Below are 18,634 nucleotides of genomic sequence, written 5' to 3'. Positions count from 1 at the left end.
GAAACTAGAATTACTCATCACAAATCCACCTGTAAAGCAAATTTTGGTAGGGAATTTGACTTTGCATTAAAAAGTAAGTGTGAGAAGGTGCATAGTACAGCAAGTTTATGCATGGGCAAGAAAGGGAAAACTGGAGTGTAGAGCTATGTGGCTGCAAAACAAATTAAAAAAACCCAAAACCAACCCAAAAGTAAAAGCTGAGGTATTTAAACAGAGCAGTAGTGAATGAGTTCCTGGTGACAAGTGAAAGGAAGACCCAAATGGAGGCAAAACTTGTCCTCCTTGCTTGGTTGCTGCCAGCATTGTTGCAGCCAAGCCCCAGCTGTCTTGCTGGCAGCAGCTGCCGTCGGGTGCAAAGGAAGAGGCTTTTGCAAAGAGGCTGCAGGGACCAGGTCAGGGATGTGCTAGAGGTGGGGAAGCTGTTGCTGTGGCTCTGGCTGCCAGGCTGATGATGTGGACTGATTAGGTTGGTCCACAGCTGGGAGGTGGCATCCCTTTTCCTCTTTCAGCTGAAAAGCATAAAGGGATTGCCATGATGTGCCCCTTTAGAAAAGCCTTTCTGGCCCTCAATGCTGTCTGACCCTTCCTATTTGGAAATCTAAGCTTTTTAAAAGTTGTTTGGGGATTTTTGTGAACTTTTCTGCCTTTGTTTCCTGTTTACTAACCCCAGTATCTGATTGCTATAGTGGAGAGGAATTTGCATCTTACCTGTGTTTGTGGCTCCCCTAGCCTCAGCCTTGAGTTCCGCTTCCACCTCATTTGTGATTTCCATTCACATGACCTGACCAGTTTCCATCCCTTGATCTGCCTCAGAACTGTGTGAAAACTAAGGCAGAATGACTGCGCAGGTTTTTCAGTCATACCCGGAGTAAGAATAATCACTATTCTGTCAATTTTTTTCACTTGGTCTCTCATTTATGTAAATAAAAATGCGTTTCTTATTTAATTCGTCAGACCCAGTTCAGTCTAATTTCAGAAGCTCTGATCTTACTGCTGTACTTTCTTGCTCTTTATCAAATTACTTGCTTGGCTGACTAATCTCTTTTCCCCCTCTTGCTATTTCTGGATTCTTTCTTATACCCCTCAAAGTCAGTGTTCATTTGTTAAGGATAAGATCCTCTTTGACAAGATCCTTCACCCATCCAGCATCATATACCAATTCTTAGTAGTTTTTGCACCTTTGACTTAGTAAGAAGTTTGTTCTATGCATTTATTCTGTGGAACGGCAGTGTAGGCATTGTGGCTTCAAAAATCCTATTTTTGTTTACTTTGAGTTGTCTGTAATTTTATTTCCATTGCAAAAAAAGAAGAAAATTAAACCAGTTTATAGCATCGCTCTTAACAGACAAATAGTTGCTTTGTTTCATTCTGGATCTGGAATTAATTCAGCTTTGAATGAAACAATTGCTCTTTATAAAGGTACCATTTCCTAATTTGTTCTGAGACCCTTTTGGGATGAAAAGCATTGCTTAGCATCTGATGGAGGCATGAGTCCACACGAGACACTGGAGAATGGGTGGAAGGAGATGCCAATACTAAACTGTAGAGGAAGTTCATGAAACTGCCTTAATCCTAACTCACTAGAGTGATTACATCCTGTCCTGCCTTCACATGCACTCCTCAGACCTGGACTTGTGGATATCAGTGGCCTTTCTTAATCACCGGATCCATATGTGAAATCTAGAATTTTCTCTTAAAAACCCAAGAAGCCAGAGATTATAAATCTCAACATCCAGCAGCAAAGTTCTTTTCATTTGGCTGTGGAGTTAAGCCAGAGAGTTGTCTTGAAGGAGTTCTTTGCTGTAGGATAGGTTATTCAACTCCACTCTGCTGCTGAAAGCAAGATTTGAAAGTGCTTGGTGCCTAATAGATGGTTAAATGAACTTCACTTAGGTACATAGAGTAAGGCACACACCTCTGACTGTGGAACCTTTTGTCTCTCTTTAACAGAGTTTTAAAAAAAAAAAAAAGTACAAGTACATTTGGGATGAAGAATTTTTTTTTAAGTGGTAAGAGTGTGCTTTAAAATATACAGCTGAAAATCTAAAATATCTTTATTTCATCCATTAGCCAGAAAAGTGGAATAAAATCAAACTAGTGGTAACGCAAGAAGATGTAGAACTAGCATACCAGGAAGCAATGATGAATATGGCACGACTGAACAGAACAGGTAAAAAGAGATGGGTATGTTTGGGGGGCGGAGGGGAGGTTGTGGGTTTTTGCAGTTCCATGCTTAATTTTATTTCACTGCCATGGGGAAATGTAGCACAGCCACTTCATTCCTTCCTTCTGCCCCATCTTTCTGCTGTTCAGTGTTTGTGAAGCAAGCAAATTAAAATCAAACGTCCTCTTTTAATTATACAGCAAAAACACAAATGCTGCTGGAGATGATTATGACTCATGTGAGTGCTGTGAGTAACATCCAGTGAGTTAGAGGATGTTTTAAAGGGAAATATATTGGATTTGTTCCTTATCTTCTGTGCCTAGAGAACTCATGAGGGCCTGACTGCAATAAGGTTAAAAAAATTTGAAATAGAATAAAAAAGGAAAAGCTCTTCCTTGAGTACATTTCAATTTATTTTTTTTATTTTGTCATGTTATGTGCTTCCCAAAGTGTGGAATATTTAGCACGTGTTTTGTTTTCTGGTTTTTGGGGTGTTATTTTTTGTTTGGGTTTTTGGGGGGGGGAGGGAAGGTGGGTTGTTTTTTTCCTTTTAATTTTCTGGAGGGAAGGTTCTGCTTTTACCCTAGAAATTTTAATCCAGGATTTCCCTTTGTTCAAAATATCTTTGGAGGAGCAGAGAATTGAATTAGGTGTTCCCTTAGTTCTCAGTTGAAGGAATAGGAATAGTTAAATACCTCTTCTTCCATTTATTCAGTTTTCATTTGGTATTTGTTATGTCATCCCACTGTTTTTTCGTTTTTTCACGAAGTCTTCCAGGAAAAATAAATGACCAGGATTGTCTTATGGAAAAGAACTCGGGTCCTGCTTATGTACTGGGAAGCACCAAAGAAGGGCAAAGCATTCTTGGTTTTGTTTTTCTCCGCTGACTCCTGTCAGGCTCCTTTAACAACACTTAAATATTCTTAACTGGAGCTATTGTCCTGCATGCAGAGGTGCCCTTCTCCCACCCGGGGCTCTGCAGTTGCAAATGCCCAAGAATTTCATGAATGCAGAGGTGGGGAGGCTGGTGCCCTTCCCCCACACCTGCAGGTTTTGTTCTTACGCTCTTAAACTTCGAGTGTCCAGAACTTAAGTTCTAATGTGACCGTTTTACGGAGTGGCAGGGGAAGACGTGAGAAAACTGACCCAGGATGAGTCTGGTCCTTGTCCTTAATGAAGCAAAGCTGAGCTCAGAACCATTCTGGTCCTCGGCTTTCAGAAGTTTGAATCTGGAGCAAACCCCTGTTTCTTAGACTGCTAATAGAAATTAGTAGCACGTGTCAAATAGAACATGCTCATAAATATAACTTGGTGCTGGATATTCAGCATGTTTTAATACCTTAAATACAAATTGAGTTTTTTAAGGGTTACGTGCAGTATTGGTGAATTCCAGTTCCCTTCAAGCATGCTTTTTTTCTTTTAATTATTAATTTAAACAGCAACCCATCCTGATTTAAATTAAAGGTATGCAACTTCATTCAAAACTGTGCACAATGTTGTCGAAGCATTGCTTTTCCCGTTAATTTTTTTAAATTTTTTTTTCCCCTCTCCCTCTCTTGTAGCTGCTGGACTCATGCACACTTTCAATGCACATGCAGCTACAGACATCACAGGATTTGGAATCCTGGGGCATGCACAAAACCTTGCCAAGCAGCAGCGAAATGAGGTGTCCTTTGTTATTCATAACCTTCCTGTTCTTGCTAAGATGGCTGCTGTCAGTAAGGCTTGTGGCAATATGTTCGGCCTCATGCACGGGACTTGTCCAGAGACTTCAGGTAGGTGACAGTTGTACCCCCCTTTTTTACCTCCAAGTTAGAATTTAATAACATTTCAAATGTACAAATCATGTGCTCTGTATTCAAAATCACAGTTGGTTTGGTGGATAGCCAAGCTAATGAGCATTAGCCACACAACTGTTCACAATTAACTTGTTCAGCCTAACTTCCAAACCACCATCCTACCCTGAAAGCCTTCTACTTCCTTATGAAGCGCTATTAGAGAAACCTTGGCTGTATCTAGAACATCTTGCAGTTAGAAGTTAATGATGATTCTGAATTCTTTAGAAACCTATTTTTCTCTTACCTCTGAACTCCAGAACAGTGTATATCTGAAAATTCCAGCATAGCCAACACAGTTTTCTCAAAGGTAGAGCTGCCTGCAGGAGGTTTGCCAGTGAAAGGAGTGGTGTTTTGGTTCTCGTGAATATGTGTGAAGTTTAGTGCCGAATGGGCCAGCCTCAGTGACTGAGGCCTTCTCTATCCACAGCATACAGACATCTAAGAATATAGATTTTCTCTCTGACATACATGAAATCTGACTTTAAGGGACTGTGACTAGCAGCACCAAAAAAAAAAAAAAAAAAAAAAAAAAAAAAAAAAAAAAAAGAAAAAATTTCTCTAACCCATTCACTGCTTGAGTTCTCTATTTAATAAAGCTACCACTTGCTGTGACAACAAATAAAACAGATGTGTACTGAGAATCAGGCTATGGACACAAAGTTCATTTCAGATAAGCATTTAAACAGTCATCGGGTGATAAGACCTTCTGATGTTTGAAAGTTGCCTTATTATGAAGTGTAGGCCACTTTGCTGACTAGCATGATCACTGTCTTCTGCTGGAAGTCTTGATATTTCATTTTCCCCTTGAATCTTCTGTCCTGTTGCTTTTTCTTCTTTAATCTGACTTTTCTTTCTCTCTGGGAAATGGAGAAGATGTAGCAACAAATCTGTCTTTTCTCTTATCTCATTTCTCCACCCTCTTCCTGCTCTCCAAAAGTATTATCCAAGTTCTCTGCAGTTCACAACAGAGGGGGCCCCTTGAAGCAAAACAGTCCAAAGATCTGGAAAGAAGCATCACAGTGGGAGCCATAAACTTTTCCCCTAGTGAATACACAACTTACCGTGATCTGCTGAATTGTTCCTTAACCATCTGTGTTTAAACAGACTCTCTGTCCTACAGAGACTGTATGGCTCAGATGGTGTGTAATAGGATATGGGACGTGAACCCTTTCAAGAGTTCAAATCCAGCGTCAGTCAGCAGAGACCAGAAATATCTGGTGGCAGTTTGGCAAGCTCTGTCAATAAGATTGGTAGCACCAGACAGATTTTTACTACCCAGGAGTCCACATAACCAGAGTGCTAGAAGCATTTGCTATCAGTTGCAAAGAGTCCAAAAAATAGCTTGGTCGCAGAGCTGGAACTGCAGGATGTTCTTTCAGGTGAGTGGCTGTGGCAGAGGTTTGTACAGCAGTTGGCATGGGAATGGTTTAGCTGCAAACCAAGTGCGTGAGTCTTCAGAGCGGCACATCCTGCACCCTAGGGATATCCAATTCTCCCTTTTCACTAAGGGACTGTAAAATGGTGCGGATGTACGTGCTGCTATGAGAGTACTTGGAAGCGGAAAACAGTCGACTTTTTGGGACTGAGAGCAAGGGGTGTCTTTGAAACGCCGAAGGGCTTACGTTTCAACATAGATGATGATGGAAAAACCAGCAAGACATAATCTGGTTATTTGTGAACTCTGGGTGCCTCAAAACACGTATGTTTGATTTCATCACAGCGTTGCTTTTCTCGCGTTAGAGGTGGCTATAGGGATTTGTTACAGGGCAGTGTCTGCCAAATGTTAGAAAGATCCAGAGCCACGTGGACACAATAGCTCTGGTCCGAAAGCTGTACAACTGCAGTCCTGTAGGCTTTAGGCTCGGCCAGATAGCCTGACGGATTGCAGCAGTGTGTATTAGCTTGGGCACGGTGCGCTGAGGTGGCTCGTTAGTGTTCAGACCCATGCTGTTTGCGCACTTCACGTCCCGGGGTTGATTTATATGGAGTCTGTCTTGCTGTACCTCTATATCCCGTTGTGAGGATGCCTTTTGGGGGCTGCTCAGGGCTGTTCATACGGTAATATAGATAATGCTCTTTCTCTATCGGCTTAAATTTCCAGAAATGCTCTGTCTGTAGCTTCTTCATTTGTGAACAGATGTTTTTCAGCAGAGTGGGCAGGCAATGAGAAATTTACTGGAAAAAATTTGAATGGATTTTAAGACTCTTGTGGTTTTTTTCCAGTGTGCATTTGCTGGGCACTTGTTGATAAAAGTCAGTGTTGGAAAGATCTGTTATGTCATCTGTTCCATCCTCCAGGCACTCTTGCTTATGGTGTATTTTCTTAAAATTGCAGTTTTACATGATTTTGCACTCTCTTTTAGGTAACTGGTAATGGTTAAAGTTGCAGTCAGGCAGTTAGTCTTAAGATAATTAATTCTGTTTATTAGACTGGCTACTTGCAGAAATAAGTTACAAAATGTGTAATATTCATGCATGTGTGTATTTTTGCCAGTCCTCTTCCAATAACTTTTGAAACTGTTAACTGGTGTCAGCCAACTTTTTTAGGGTAGTACAGGTATCTCAACTCGGTGTTGGTGCAAATTTGTGGAAATAGGCAAGTGGGTAGAAAAGAAGGTCTGTGTTAGTGCCTGACAAGAGGCAAGGATAATGATCTCATCCTTTTGTTAGTCATTGTGGGAGAAAGCCATTAGCAGGAGCAAGGACACTTGGTTATGATTCATGAACTGTTTGTATCTCTGCTCTTAATTGCAAAGCTTTGTCTAGTCTGCTTTTGAAGTTTTATGGGTCCACTTCCCTGCTTGCAATGCAACTGTTAAAACCAGCCATGTTAAAAACCTCTTACCAGAAAAATCCCTCTCATTTTTAAAGAGGTAAGCCAGGACTAACACCAAGTATCTGCATCCTTTCAACCCCCGAACGAAGCGTGCATCAAACTCCCAAACCGCCCCAGCCATTTGTTCATTCACTCTACAGTTCATTTGCTTTGTCTTCAGCGGTGGCTGACGCAGACCTGAAAAACTAGGTACACCATGAAATGCTGCTTGCTTCAGTGCAGAGTGGCACTGCTGCTTCATTTTCCACAGGCACATTGCAACAACTTAAACTCCATTTGGCTGTGACGTTGCACAGGTGAAGACTTCTTGTAGTTGTCCATGGGACAAAAAACAGCAGTTGGGAATGCCAGTAGCATAGACTAGACTACAGCAGAATGCAGAGAGGTGAACCCTGAGGACTTACCCAAAGGGTTAGATTGGTCAATTTAGCAGAGAAATAATTATAATCCCTTAATATAGGAGTCCTACTACTGATGGAGAGTAGCCCATAGCCTTTATTAAGGGTTATTTATCAAACTGTGGGATGCAGCCAGCAGGTGGGAAGTGGTTTTTGATTGGAAGCTGGGATTTCATACATTTTTCTGATCTTGCCAAAGAGTGTTAAGAGGCTATGTGTACCAATGATACAAAATTGCAGGAAGGGGGGGGGATAATTGAGTGAAGATTATTCTTGTGCTCTTTCATACTTCCTCTTTCACCATACTTCTGCACCTTCCTTCTGGCTAGTTTGCACGTTCTCTGCACTACCACTTGTAAACCCCTTCCCTGACTCGCACCATGACATAGGTTTCTCTTCGGTTTGATGTAGAGCCTTCCATGGGAATGGTGCACAATTCTTTTGCCATTGATTTGTCTGTTACATCTGGAGTAGCTTAAATGCTGTTTTTCAAGCTTCTGGGTTTCTTTGTTGTTTTTTGGTGGAAATACCTGGCTGTTCTGAAACATCTGAGAGAGGTAGGCATTTTTCTGCATGGCACACTCATCTGCTTCATGCAGAACCTAAAAAATAACTTTCACACTTTCATGTATCCTTATAAGTAAATCCTCATGTTCAGTAGCTGCTTCTTTCTCACGGCTTTAAATTAAAAGTGTCTTTAGTCACCGCCAAGAGGACTGTTTGCTTTGGAAAGCAAACATAAAGGTGCCCAAGGTGCTAAGAAGCTGCCCCAAGGGCTGTGGAGGAGGAGGTGGCACCGAGCCCAGGGTGGCCGGTTCGCCAGGTGGCACTTCACCCCCAGGGTTGGCTCAGAGCTGGTGGCATGACTGGTGCTGCTGGCTGATGTCCTTCACCCGCATGAGAAGACTTTGGGTCAAATAACTCTTAAAGAGTAAGCAAGCCTGAGCATGTGCCCAAATTCCTGTTTGCGTGAATAGACTGTCTTGCCTGTGTCCTCCAAACATTTTCCAATGGGAGATGATACTGTAACATCCCTTGCAAGAGGCTGCTGTGTGTCAGAATACAGCACAGTGCACAGACATGAGCTGCGCAAACTGCGTGTAGAGTACAACGCTTTGAGGCTTAATTGAGTATCTGCAGATGAGTTTGTTGCTCTGCGTTGCAGTGCCTCACACGATCGCAGCATAGCATCACTGTAAAAAAGGTAAGGGATACAGAAAAGCGGAATACTTTAGTAGTAAAGAGTAGCACCAAAACGCTTAATGATTTGGTCATAGCCCCTTGGAAATTTGTGCCAGAGCTGACGATGAAACTCATTCTAGTAATTCACTTGGCAAGCCACCGTTCTGGTGCTCTGGGATTCTCAGAATGGAAGTGTTCTTCCATTTAATAACTGAATGGCGAGCTTGCTAACTAGTTATTGTGCCGCTTCTGAAAACCACTCATTAGTAAATAAAATATTTTTTCTGTTGTCTCTAAGAAAAAAATCTTATGGGAAAGGCTAAAGAACGTTAGAAAATTCTCTAACAAAGGGGTCAAAAAGACTGTCACAGGGAGCACTGGATCAAGCCTATGTTTAATTTTCCGCCTCTTGCATTCTCTGGTAATAGTCCCTACTTTGATGAATGATTTCATTGTGGGCAGTGGGATTACTTACAGAATCAGCTGCTACCAATATGTGGTTATAGGTATCTGAATATGACCTTTATCCAACATGTTTCTGTGTAGAGGCACTTTGCAGTCCTCTGTTGGAAGTTTACAATGGTGGTGTTGATTCAGTATGTCATTTGTTGGCATCGGTATGATGCCCTGTTGCCAACATCTTTTGTGTGTATTTGGCTTCATGTACATACCCACTAAACACTGAATTCAGGCGCAAACTTCCTTCTGTAAAGCAGGAGCTCAGACTTCCACCATGTCTTCTCTTGGAGTCCTTGGAGATCCACAGAATCCACTGAAGTCACCAAGTGCTTGTCTAAATAGGGATTTGGCAGATCAAGGTTGAAATGCTTTGCAATCAGATGTTTTAATGCTCTGCTGCTTTTCTTTGCAGGAGGCCTCCTCATCTGTTTACCACGAGAACAGGCAGCACGTTTTTGTGCCGAGATCAAGTCTCCAAAATACGGCGAAGGTCACCAAGCATGGATTATCGGCATTGTAGAGAAGGGTAACCGCACGGCCAGAATTATAGACAAACCACGAATCATTGAAGTTGCACCACAGGTGGCCACTCAGAACGTGAACCCGACGCCCGGTGCCACCTCTTAATATAGATGAAATAGCTGTTTGTTTTTAAATAGATCTATTCCTTTATCATCCTACAATTTAAAGAACTGTAAAAAGAAAAGAAAACTTGTTGTGTCTGCACATCTGGTGGCCTTAGGTCAGTTTATGAGTGGATACAATTAATAAAATAAAATCCATTGCCTTTTTTTCCTGTTACATTAACTGAAGATGCACCTAATCTTGAGGCAGCTTCTGAGTTGAGAATTATATTGTTATCCAATACTGTTGATTCATTTTGAATCTTTAGACACTTATCTCTTGCCGCATAGGCTCTTTTTAAAGGTGCTTTCACGTAGCACAGACATTACCGGTAGTAGTGTCGAATAGCAGTTTTGTGTCCTTTCATTATATGTATATTTATCATAAGTCTAATTTTGATGCCTTGAGTGATATTCCAGGAAGGCAATAAATTGATAAGTGACACAGTGGGTATACCCAGTAGTAAGAGGGTTGCATGATTACGTTCAATCTTTGATTTTTTTTTTTTTTTTTAATTTTTTTTTGTAAGGTTTAGTCTTACCAAGAGCATCTACGACCCTGGACATTGCTTGGTAGTGCACTCTGTTTAAACGAGCAAGTGTTGACTTTGCATGGAAAGCGCTTCAGAGTCGAAGGAGTCATTTTTAATTTCATTATTTGTAGACCTGACAATATTTACTGTATTATCAATGATTGTTTTCTTTATTGATAGTAAGGAAAAATAATTCTTTTTTTGCAATGTGATTGGATGTGCTATAGTGCAACAAAGGTTTTGCAGACCAAAAGGAGGTTCCTGTATAATATTCATTTACAATTCACTATATAAATAACTACACAAATAATTTTTAAATATAATCAAACTAAAATAAACCTCTGTTCTGTGGATGGTAGTGTTTAATACATTTTATATTTTGTATAGTGATTACAAGCCTTTTTTGTTTCTTTAAAATCAGCAGCTGTTTAGTATAATTCTTAGTATTATTTTGTTCTTTGCTCAAATACATTTTTGTGCACGCTTTTGTGATCTGTGTTTAAAATCTCCATTGCCAACATTGCAGCTTGAACTTAAGCTTGTTATTCAAAATAAATATTTAATTTTTTTTATTGCTCTTGTATAAGTGCATGAACTTTTTTGATTCCTAGCTGAATTACAAACTGGAAAGAGGAGAAGTCCTCCTTTTTTAATTTTATTGCGAGTGTAGTTATATTGATAGTTGTTATTACTCCTTTGATCAATTCTGCAAGCTGTGATGTCCAGTGGTAATCTAGAATATCTGCCTGCATGCCAAAGTTGGGGGCAAGCAGGTTATCTCCAAGTATATTATCCACTTTATTTTGTTTATTTTACTTATCAGCACGAAGTATGCAATGGTTTTGAATTGTTTCCTCTGCACGTCCTCCCAGCTGCGCCTGCTGTAAGCTAGACGAGGGTTCATGAGCAGCCCTGAAAGTGGGACGGGAGCTGAAACCCATCTTTTCCTGGATGCACGGTGAGCTGCCCCGATGCAGCAGGCTCACTGCTGACTCTGCTCTCTGAGACGCACCCTGCGGCCCTTCTGCTGGACGCGACTGAGCGCCCTTCACTGAACCAGCTCTTCCCAAGCTTTTCACAGATTGTGGAATTTGCTCCTTGATATTCAGACCAGGAAGAAGAAAATCTTGGACAATCGTTACTGCTACCAGCACGAATTACAAGGGCTTCTGTGGATGAAAAATGAGTCACGAGAGATGAACCGGTCTTGTGCATCATGTGAGGTTTAAATTTCCAGTCTTCCTCCCAGTGACAGCTCTGGCAAAAAACTTGGCTCATCTTTTTCTGCTCAGTGTTCTCAGCAGACACCTTTTGCAAAGCTGGAATTTTCTTTCTTCCCCCCCCATGAGTAGCCTAAACCGTACAGAATCTCGCGCTCTTTTTCCTGAAGAAGTCATCTGAGAGTTGCTTGTTCACCACGAAACTCTCAAAGCAGTAACTTGAGTTTTTGAATTGGCGGGGGCGGGGAGGGAGTTTTTTACAGCAGTTCTGAAAATAAAGCATCAAAAAACAGTTGTCTGTGCAAAAAATACTGATAGAATTCTTTTTTTTTCCTCTGCTGTTTTGTGAAGTTTGTTCTGTATCCTGATACAAAACTGTGGAGCTGGCTTTCGTTCATTTTCTTTATGGTCATGGACAAGACTGTCACTACATAGCTTATTTTATTAGATTAAAAAAAACCAACCAAACTAGATCAAATGTCTCCAAAACAGTTGACTACTGTGTCAAAGTACTCATTACAAAGATTTGTTGTATTTTAAACGGGTGGTAGGTGTGTGTAAGCTCCCCTTGAGCAGAAAAACGTACTAGTTAGTAGATACTGGGGTTTTTTTCACTTGTTATGTCAATAGTTCCTCAGCCAGGTGTGAAACCAACACTTCTCCTTCCCTAGACATGCTTTGGATGGTGGAAGGTCCATCTTCAAGAGGAAGGGCATGCAGAGGAAAGTTGCCCGGCCAGCAAGGCGAGTGAAAATTCACAACCTTTGCCCCAACCTTTCATGGCAAGAACCATTTGGATTTTCAGAGGAGAACTTCCCTTCGCCAGCTACAGGCAAAACCCTGCGTAGGTGAACTGGTGGTCCAAGCCTCTCCTGATGTTTCCTGATGATGCTGGAATTTACATCCCAAAGTGCTTCCTGGCTTGGCTGGCTGAGAGGTGCCTCCCAGTGGGTGATGATGGAGTTGGGAAGTCTTCCGTCAGCACTACCTAATCAGTTAAGGAGTGCAGTGATTCGGATAAGAAGTTTTCTGATTTGTTTTGCTAAATAAAGAGATTGCAGATCAAGCATAAGCTGTAGGAGGGTACATTGTACTGGGCTAGCAAGTCCAAAAACATGCAGCTTTGAGCAGGACACTTAAAAAAAAATTGTCATTTAAAAGGAGATCTTTGAGATGCTGGTCAAAAAGCTGTAAGAAAGCAACAGCAGTTTTTATTAGCTATGTCCAGTCATTTATACAAATGCAATGTATTTTTGTTTGCATACGCAGGTACCTCTGCATATACCAACTTCCATCCCTCAGTCTGGATGAGAAGGCTGCTTGTAAAACCCCATCGGAGTTGGGAGAAGAGTGGAGATTGAGAAGGAAGAAATTTTATAACGGGAGTATTCACTAGCCTAAGCAATATCCTTGAGAAGTAGCACATGTTCTTGAAAAGCTAGTATGTGTTATCTTTTTAATATGCTGGTGTCCTCAGCCTTTTGCTTTTCCCCTGCATCAGGGGAAAAATAACACTCCGTATATACAGTCAGAATAGTTTTTTCTTTTTTTTTTTTTTTTGGTTAGGTATTATTTTCATGTTTCACTAGAAATTCAGGACTGACCCTTTTCTACTTGGGAGATTTAGTGCGAGTGCTGCAGTGAGAGGGCAGCAAACCTGAGTGACTGCAGTGGGAATGGATGGGCATGATGGCCAATACTTACGGATTTATTTATTTTTTTTTAATATATTTTTAATATTTTTTTTCACTGAACATCTGGCAAACAGTTGGGAAAAGTCACCTGCGTGGACGTGTGCGTTCTGACCACAAGATGTGACGGCAGCCTCTGTGGCCAGTGCTTGAAGAGGGGAAAGGTAATAAAATATCCCCTTATTCAGCCTTTATATAGGCATTTTTCCCAGGCTGGGTGGTCATGAGGGAGAGGGGGATCCCTTTGGGGAGCTCTGGGACCTCGATAGGAGCAACCTCTCTGAAGGAGACTTCTGCGCATCATCAGCTCACTAACTGCTGAGGTCAGCTAGCATCGCAAGAGCCAACCATGCAGGAAGAGCTTGAGGGTTTTTACGCCCTTCGCTCTCAGAGCTAGCTGTGATGGATCCAGCTGTCTCCAGTACTTCTGAAGGCATCTGCGTCTTTTGGGGTGGGTGGGCACCCACAGCTCAGAAGTTAGGTACGTCTGTGGTCCTGAGACCCCGCTCCTCGTGCTGGAGAGGAGGCAGGCTGCAGTGCCTCAGTAAGGTGGGTAGGGGTTGCCCAAAGCTTGACGTTCAGCGGAGGCCAGAACTAGAGGCAGGACTTTGCTTTTATGGAAGGCAATGCTGTTCAGCTTGTCTCTCGACAGACCCTGTGCCCCCCACACGGAGGATTTCCTCCAAGTGTGTCTAAACGAGCTGTAATCTGGCTTGCTCTGCTTCCAGCAGCAGCAGTTCAGACTCCAGCACTGCAGCACAGGCTTTGCTGCTCCAGGCTCTGATTCCAGGTGCGTACCTCGTTGCCTGCCCCATCTCCAGACCACGACACTACATCTTTCCGTCTGTCACCCAAGACATGTTTAAGCTAATGCTGATATTCCGACCAGTGCTGTTTTGTGCTTTTGCGTGCAATCTTGACCTATTTTCTGTTGTATTTTTTTAAGGCATGAAAAAGCTGTTGCCCCACATCTCAAAGCTTCAGAGAGGGGTAGTAACAACAGAAAAATGATCCTAATATTTTTAAGGTAAAACCAGATTTGTGTTCAAATGCACATTCCTTATTGTAGTGGGTCAGTTGGGGGATGCTCCTACCACCATAGCTGAACTCACAGAATAATTCAGTATAGAACAGACGTCTTGCAGTCTCCTGGTCCAAAGCAGAGACAACCTTGAGGTCACACTAGGTTGCTCAGGCCTGTGTGCAGTCAGGTTTTGAATATCTCCAAGGACAGAAAGTTCACAATCTCTCTGTACTCTCAGTTTCAGTGTTTGGCCATCCCCATTCTGCAGAATTTGCTCTTTACATCGAACAGGATTTTTTCTTGCTGCAGTTTGTGCCTATTGTCTCTTAATTTTGCTGTAAACCTTCAAGAAAACTTTGGCTGTCTTCTCTGTCTGCCCCCATTAGGTACTTGCAGACAGCTGTAGGATCTCTCTGGAGCCTTCTCTTCTTCAAGCTGAGCTATTTTCTCAGCCTCTCCTTGTGCATCCTGTGCTTCAGCCCCCTCATTTTGGTGGCTCTCTACTGAACTCACTCCAGGATGTCAGTGTGTGCGCTGGGGAGCCCAGAACTAGACGCAGTGTCCAGATGTCATCTCACAAACTGCCTCGTAAGAGGGGAAGAACCACTTCCCTTGACCCTCTGGCCGCACTCTTGCCAACGCAGCCCAGCATCCAGTCGGCCCTTTTCATTGCAAGCGCACGCTGCTTGCTCGTGTTCAACTTGTCCGTTGGGTCCTTTCCTGCTTTGCAGGCAGGCAGGACCCAGCTTGTCCGCAGCCCGGGGTTAACTCCACACCCGCTGTGGCGTTCTGCCTTTGCTGAACTTCCCGGGGCTGCTGCCAGCCTGCCTGCCGAGGTCCCCCCTCCAGCAGCAGGAACTGCTTCCCCAGCTTAGTGCCATCAGGCAGCTTCCTGAGGAGTCATTCTTGTCCAGGCTGGTAACACGGCGATAAACCGGCCTTGGTCCTGCTACCGAATGCTGAGGGATGCCACTAGTAACCAACTGCACTTCGTACTGCTGATCACAGCCCTTCGAGCCCAGCAGTTCAGCCCATTTTCCACCCACATTAGAGCCTGCCTGTCCCAAGAAGGCAAAAGCCTTCTTAAGGTCAAGGTGCACGTTGCCCGTTGCCCTACCCTCGTCCACAGAGCCATTCCGTCGCAGGAGGCGAGGAGGTTGGCCAGGCCCATTTTGCCTTTGGTGAGTCTGTGCTGGCAGTTCCCAATCATCTTGTCCTTGGTGTACGTGGACATAGCAAATCCAGGAGGGCTTACTCCATAATCTTTTTGGAGACTGAGGTCCTTTTTTTTGCCTTTTGTGAAGACGGGTACAACATTTGCCTTTTTCTGTTCATCGAGAACCTCTGCTGGCACAGGAGAAGAGCAGTTTTGCAGTCATGTTGGCTCCTACAGATAAATCCCACACGGTCCCATGGACTTGAAAATGCCCAATCTGCTTCAGTGGCCTCCAGCTCAGTTCTTCTGCAGTGTGGGTGGCCCCAGACCCCGCTGCTCGGCACAGGGAAGCCGAGGACAGACCATGCCAGCAAAGCCCAAGGCAGAGAAGACATCGAGTCCCTTGACCTTTCTTGTGTCCTTTGTCACTAGGTCTCCCTATTTTTTTCTCCACTGGGTCCACATTTTCCTTTGCCTCCCTTTCGCTGCTAATGTGTCTTTAGAAGCCCTTCTTGAATCTCCTGGTGATAAGAACTGAACCTGTGTGTCGGTGGTGGATTTTATTGTTGTTCTTATTATAGTCTCATCTACATCTGTTTTCCCTGGCATCTAAGTTAAAAAAGCCCATTTTGCTGAGTTGGAGCAGCTGCCACTTCCCACCACAGTGAATTAAGCTTTCACAAGACCTCATCTTTGGAATTACAGTTCTGATCATAATGTGGATTTTAATAGTCAGTTGAGATGCTTATTAAATTATAACACTGTGCATTAGGACTATTCCTGTACTGCTGCAGAAATCTCAATCATTTAGTTTTTATTAGTTTTGTGATTTAATGAACAGAAAACATTAAAACGTAAAAGCCAAATGCAAAACAGCTGTATAAAAATGTTCTATAAAACTCGTGAAACTGACAGACAAAGCTGTAAAAATACTTTGCTAAGACACAGCCCCTCTTAAATGCCATTAATTTTAATAAAAAGATGACTGCCACCGTCAGTTTTCTTAACGAAGAATATCTCTCCCTTGTTTCTTTTCCTAGATTAATGAGATTCAGTCTGTACTTTAGTGAAGCTTATCAACAGATAAGTTTGTTGTTTGTTTTGGGTTTTTCTTTAAATAAAAATCAGAGTCAGATGCAAAGGACAGGGGTTTTCCTATGTGTCCACACAGTTCTCCTGTTTTTGGAGAGCATGGCTACCCCACAACCAGCAGTCATGCCAATGACGTCACGGCTGCGGCGCCGAGAGCCAGGCACAGAGCGGGTGCCAGCAACGCCCGAAATCAACTTTTGCTGTATTAGAGCGTGACCATGGACTGTATTGGCGTGAGGGTACGAACAAAGGGCAGTCACCTCAACCACCCGCTCCTCCGTGCCACGGTGGATGAGGCATCGGAATCACTTCGGAGTGGGATACAACAGGGTGGTCCAGTGACACGGCAACTACTTCACAAGCCAGTATTGCTGGATGTTACCGGTTGTATTATCAAGACTACCAGAGAACCAGTAAATAATAATAATAATAATAAATAGGTATAATAGGAATAATAAAAAGGAATAATTGCATTCAATGCACAGAGAGATCAGTTTTTTGAGGCTGCTCTTGTTTAAAAATGCATATATATTTGTATGTAAGCATGTATTATGTATGTATAAAAGCACCTTCACTCCCAAACTCCTAAATCAGGACAGCAAAATCACTAACTACATATTCTTTTTGGTTTTGTTTTGTTTTTTTCAGGTATGCAAGACACCTTTACATAAGATACTGTCAAACACATACAGTGGAAGAAATACCTACGTTGCAAGCAGGTCCGTGGCAGAATTGGTATGTGTAGTATTGTTCTGCTTTAACTTTTCAAAGGGACTCTTACCTGAATTTTGAAACAGATGAAGATTTATTGAGGTTCCTGTTTCAGCTTGGATTGTGAAGGCAATTGCAGCATATATCTGAATTATAAATAGACCTTTCAGTCCAGTTATAATAGGACTTCAGTAATAAAACTGTTACTCTACTTGACTTTTTTTTTTGTCCTTCCCCTTCCCCCTCACTTGAATTTGATTTGAGGGTCTTTTATTAACTTTCTGTTTACCTATCACTAGGAGTTTTCCTATAGCTCAGGAGTCAAAGGTCTGATTTCGTTGGCAATGAAGTGCTGGGTGCTTGTCACTGCTGCTGCTAGTTGTCCCTTCACAGAGCCTGTACGCTTGCTTCTGACTACACAAAATACTTTTGTCAGATGAGAGGGTTTTTTGGGTTCCTAATCTTGTTTGTCCCATTTTTGTCAGCAGCCTATGTTTTGTTGTAGGCCTCGAAGGGAGTAGTCGACTAACTGCACCGAGCATACGTGGAGCCACTGACGGTGAGAACCACAAACAGGAATGCAGCCAGTCCAGGCGGCTGCCACAAACCGAGTATGTAAAACCTGCTCTGGTGCACCTTTACTCAAATCATGGGGAGATTTGCCACTGAGTTTTAAAGGAAATCAGCTTTTAGGGTACAGGTTAAGTTCAGAAGCACTTTCTATCCGTGCCTTCGCTTCTCTTTATCTGTAGCACTAACATGAAGCTTAGTATATTGACAGCTGATTTTGATTTATCGACATGTTACCTCAAGATTCCAGCAAAACCTGTTGCAAAATGGAGTTAAGCTTCCTAAAGCAGCTGTGGTGCAGAGTTTTGGTGCAGACCCTATTATCATGAGACCACCTGGAGCAACCAGGGGACTTAATCTTTGATGGTGCGTCTTTGGGAGCAGGGCCAGGCTGAACTGCTCACGCAGAAGGGGTTTATGAACAGACTGGCAGGAGTGAAGATCTATTTGCAAACGTCAGGTTGGCAAAATAATAATGTAAATTCTTAGCATAACTTCCTTCCAGTCCTGAAGCTGCAATCCATCTTATGTTATTGCACTGTATTTGTTACTGGGTTTGCTGCCCTCAGTTTATCACTCCTCTCCCTGCTCTCTCATCCAGATTCCTCCAACTTCTCCAACTTGTGGGAGAGCAGCCTGCAAGGCTGGACCTGGAGCAGGCCTTCCTCCCACCTTCATCCTCCTCAGAGCCTTTACTTCTGTCCCTACTTCCCTGCTCTGTCCTGGTCTGAGATGAATCCTCCTGGCCCAGGGAAAAGGGGAGGATGAAGGACAGCGAATTCCATCGGGAGACAACCCACCCTCCAGCAGCATCTGCTTCACAGCGTGGGCTTGAAGGATGAACTGACTGTCACACCAATGGCACGAGCTAGTCTGACCGAGACGCGGGGGCTGAAGTCCGCTTCGCAGGAACAGTGAGGCTCTGCGGCGCGGTGGCAACAGGGCACGTGTGCGAAGGTGATGAAAATCATCTTCTGAACTGTGCCGCAGTTCTTAGCGATGGGGCCGTTTTCGATCCCTGAATATTATTCTTCTCAAATGTGTTGGTTGATGCACTCGCAGTGTTAATTAAGGCAGATGAGAGTGTGCTAAGGACAGTGTATATTTAATATGCCACTTACAAGTGTATCCCAGCAT

At 42.9% G+C, this 18,634-nt stretch overlaps 2 protein-coding genes across 3 annotated transcripts in view; both read left to right on the top strand.

Moving 5' to 3' along the window:
- The window catches only part of SEPHS1 (selenophosphate synthetase 1), a 21,914-nt gene extending 11,251 nt beyond the window's left edge, over window positions 1-10,663 (top strand). The window contains exons 6-8 of one of the 2 annotated variants that reach the window (XM_010286853.1): window positions 2,071-2,170; window positions 3,727-3,939; window positions 9,290-10,663. In XM_010286853.1, coding sequence (XP_010285155.1) covers window positions 2,071-2,170; window positions 3,727-3,939; window positions 9,290-9,504 — 528 coding nt within the window. In that variant the 3' untranslated portion in view covers window positions 9,505-10,663. The remainder of the gene's footprint in view (window positions 1-2,070; window positions 2,171-3,726; window positions 3,940-9,289) is intronic. The other variant, XM_010286854.1, reaches the window with a different exon arrangement.
- Window positions 10,664-16,434: 5,771 nt separating this feature from the next.
- LOC104620584 (phytanoyl-CoA dioxygenase, peroxisomal-like) overlaps window positions 16,435-18,634 on the top strand; it is a gene marked incomplete at its 3' end in the record, with an annotated part of 10,945 nt that continues 8,745 nt past the window's right edge. Inside the window, exons 1-2 of the mRNA XM_010286855.1 lie at window positions 16,435-16,629; window positions 16,865-16,951. Of these exons, the coding sequence (XP_010285157.1) occupies window positions 16,435-16,629; window positions 16,865-16,951 (282 nt within the window). The remainder of the gene's footprint in view (window positions 16,630-16,864; window positions 16,952-18,634) is intronic.

The sequence above is a fragment of the Phaethon lepturus genome, unplaced genomic scaffold (assembly GCF_000687285.1).
Source record: "Phaethon lepturus isolate BGI_N335 unplaced genomic scaffold, ASM68728v1 scaffold14795, whole genome shotgun sequence".
NCBI lineage: Eukaryota > Metazoa > Chordata > Aves > Phaethontiformes > Phaethontidae > Phaethon > Phaethon lepturus.
The sequence above is the reverse complement of the archived record's forward strand: the minus strand, read 5'-3'. Positions and strand labels throughout refer to the sequence as shown.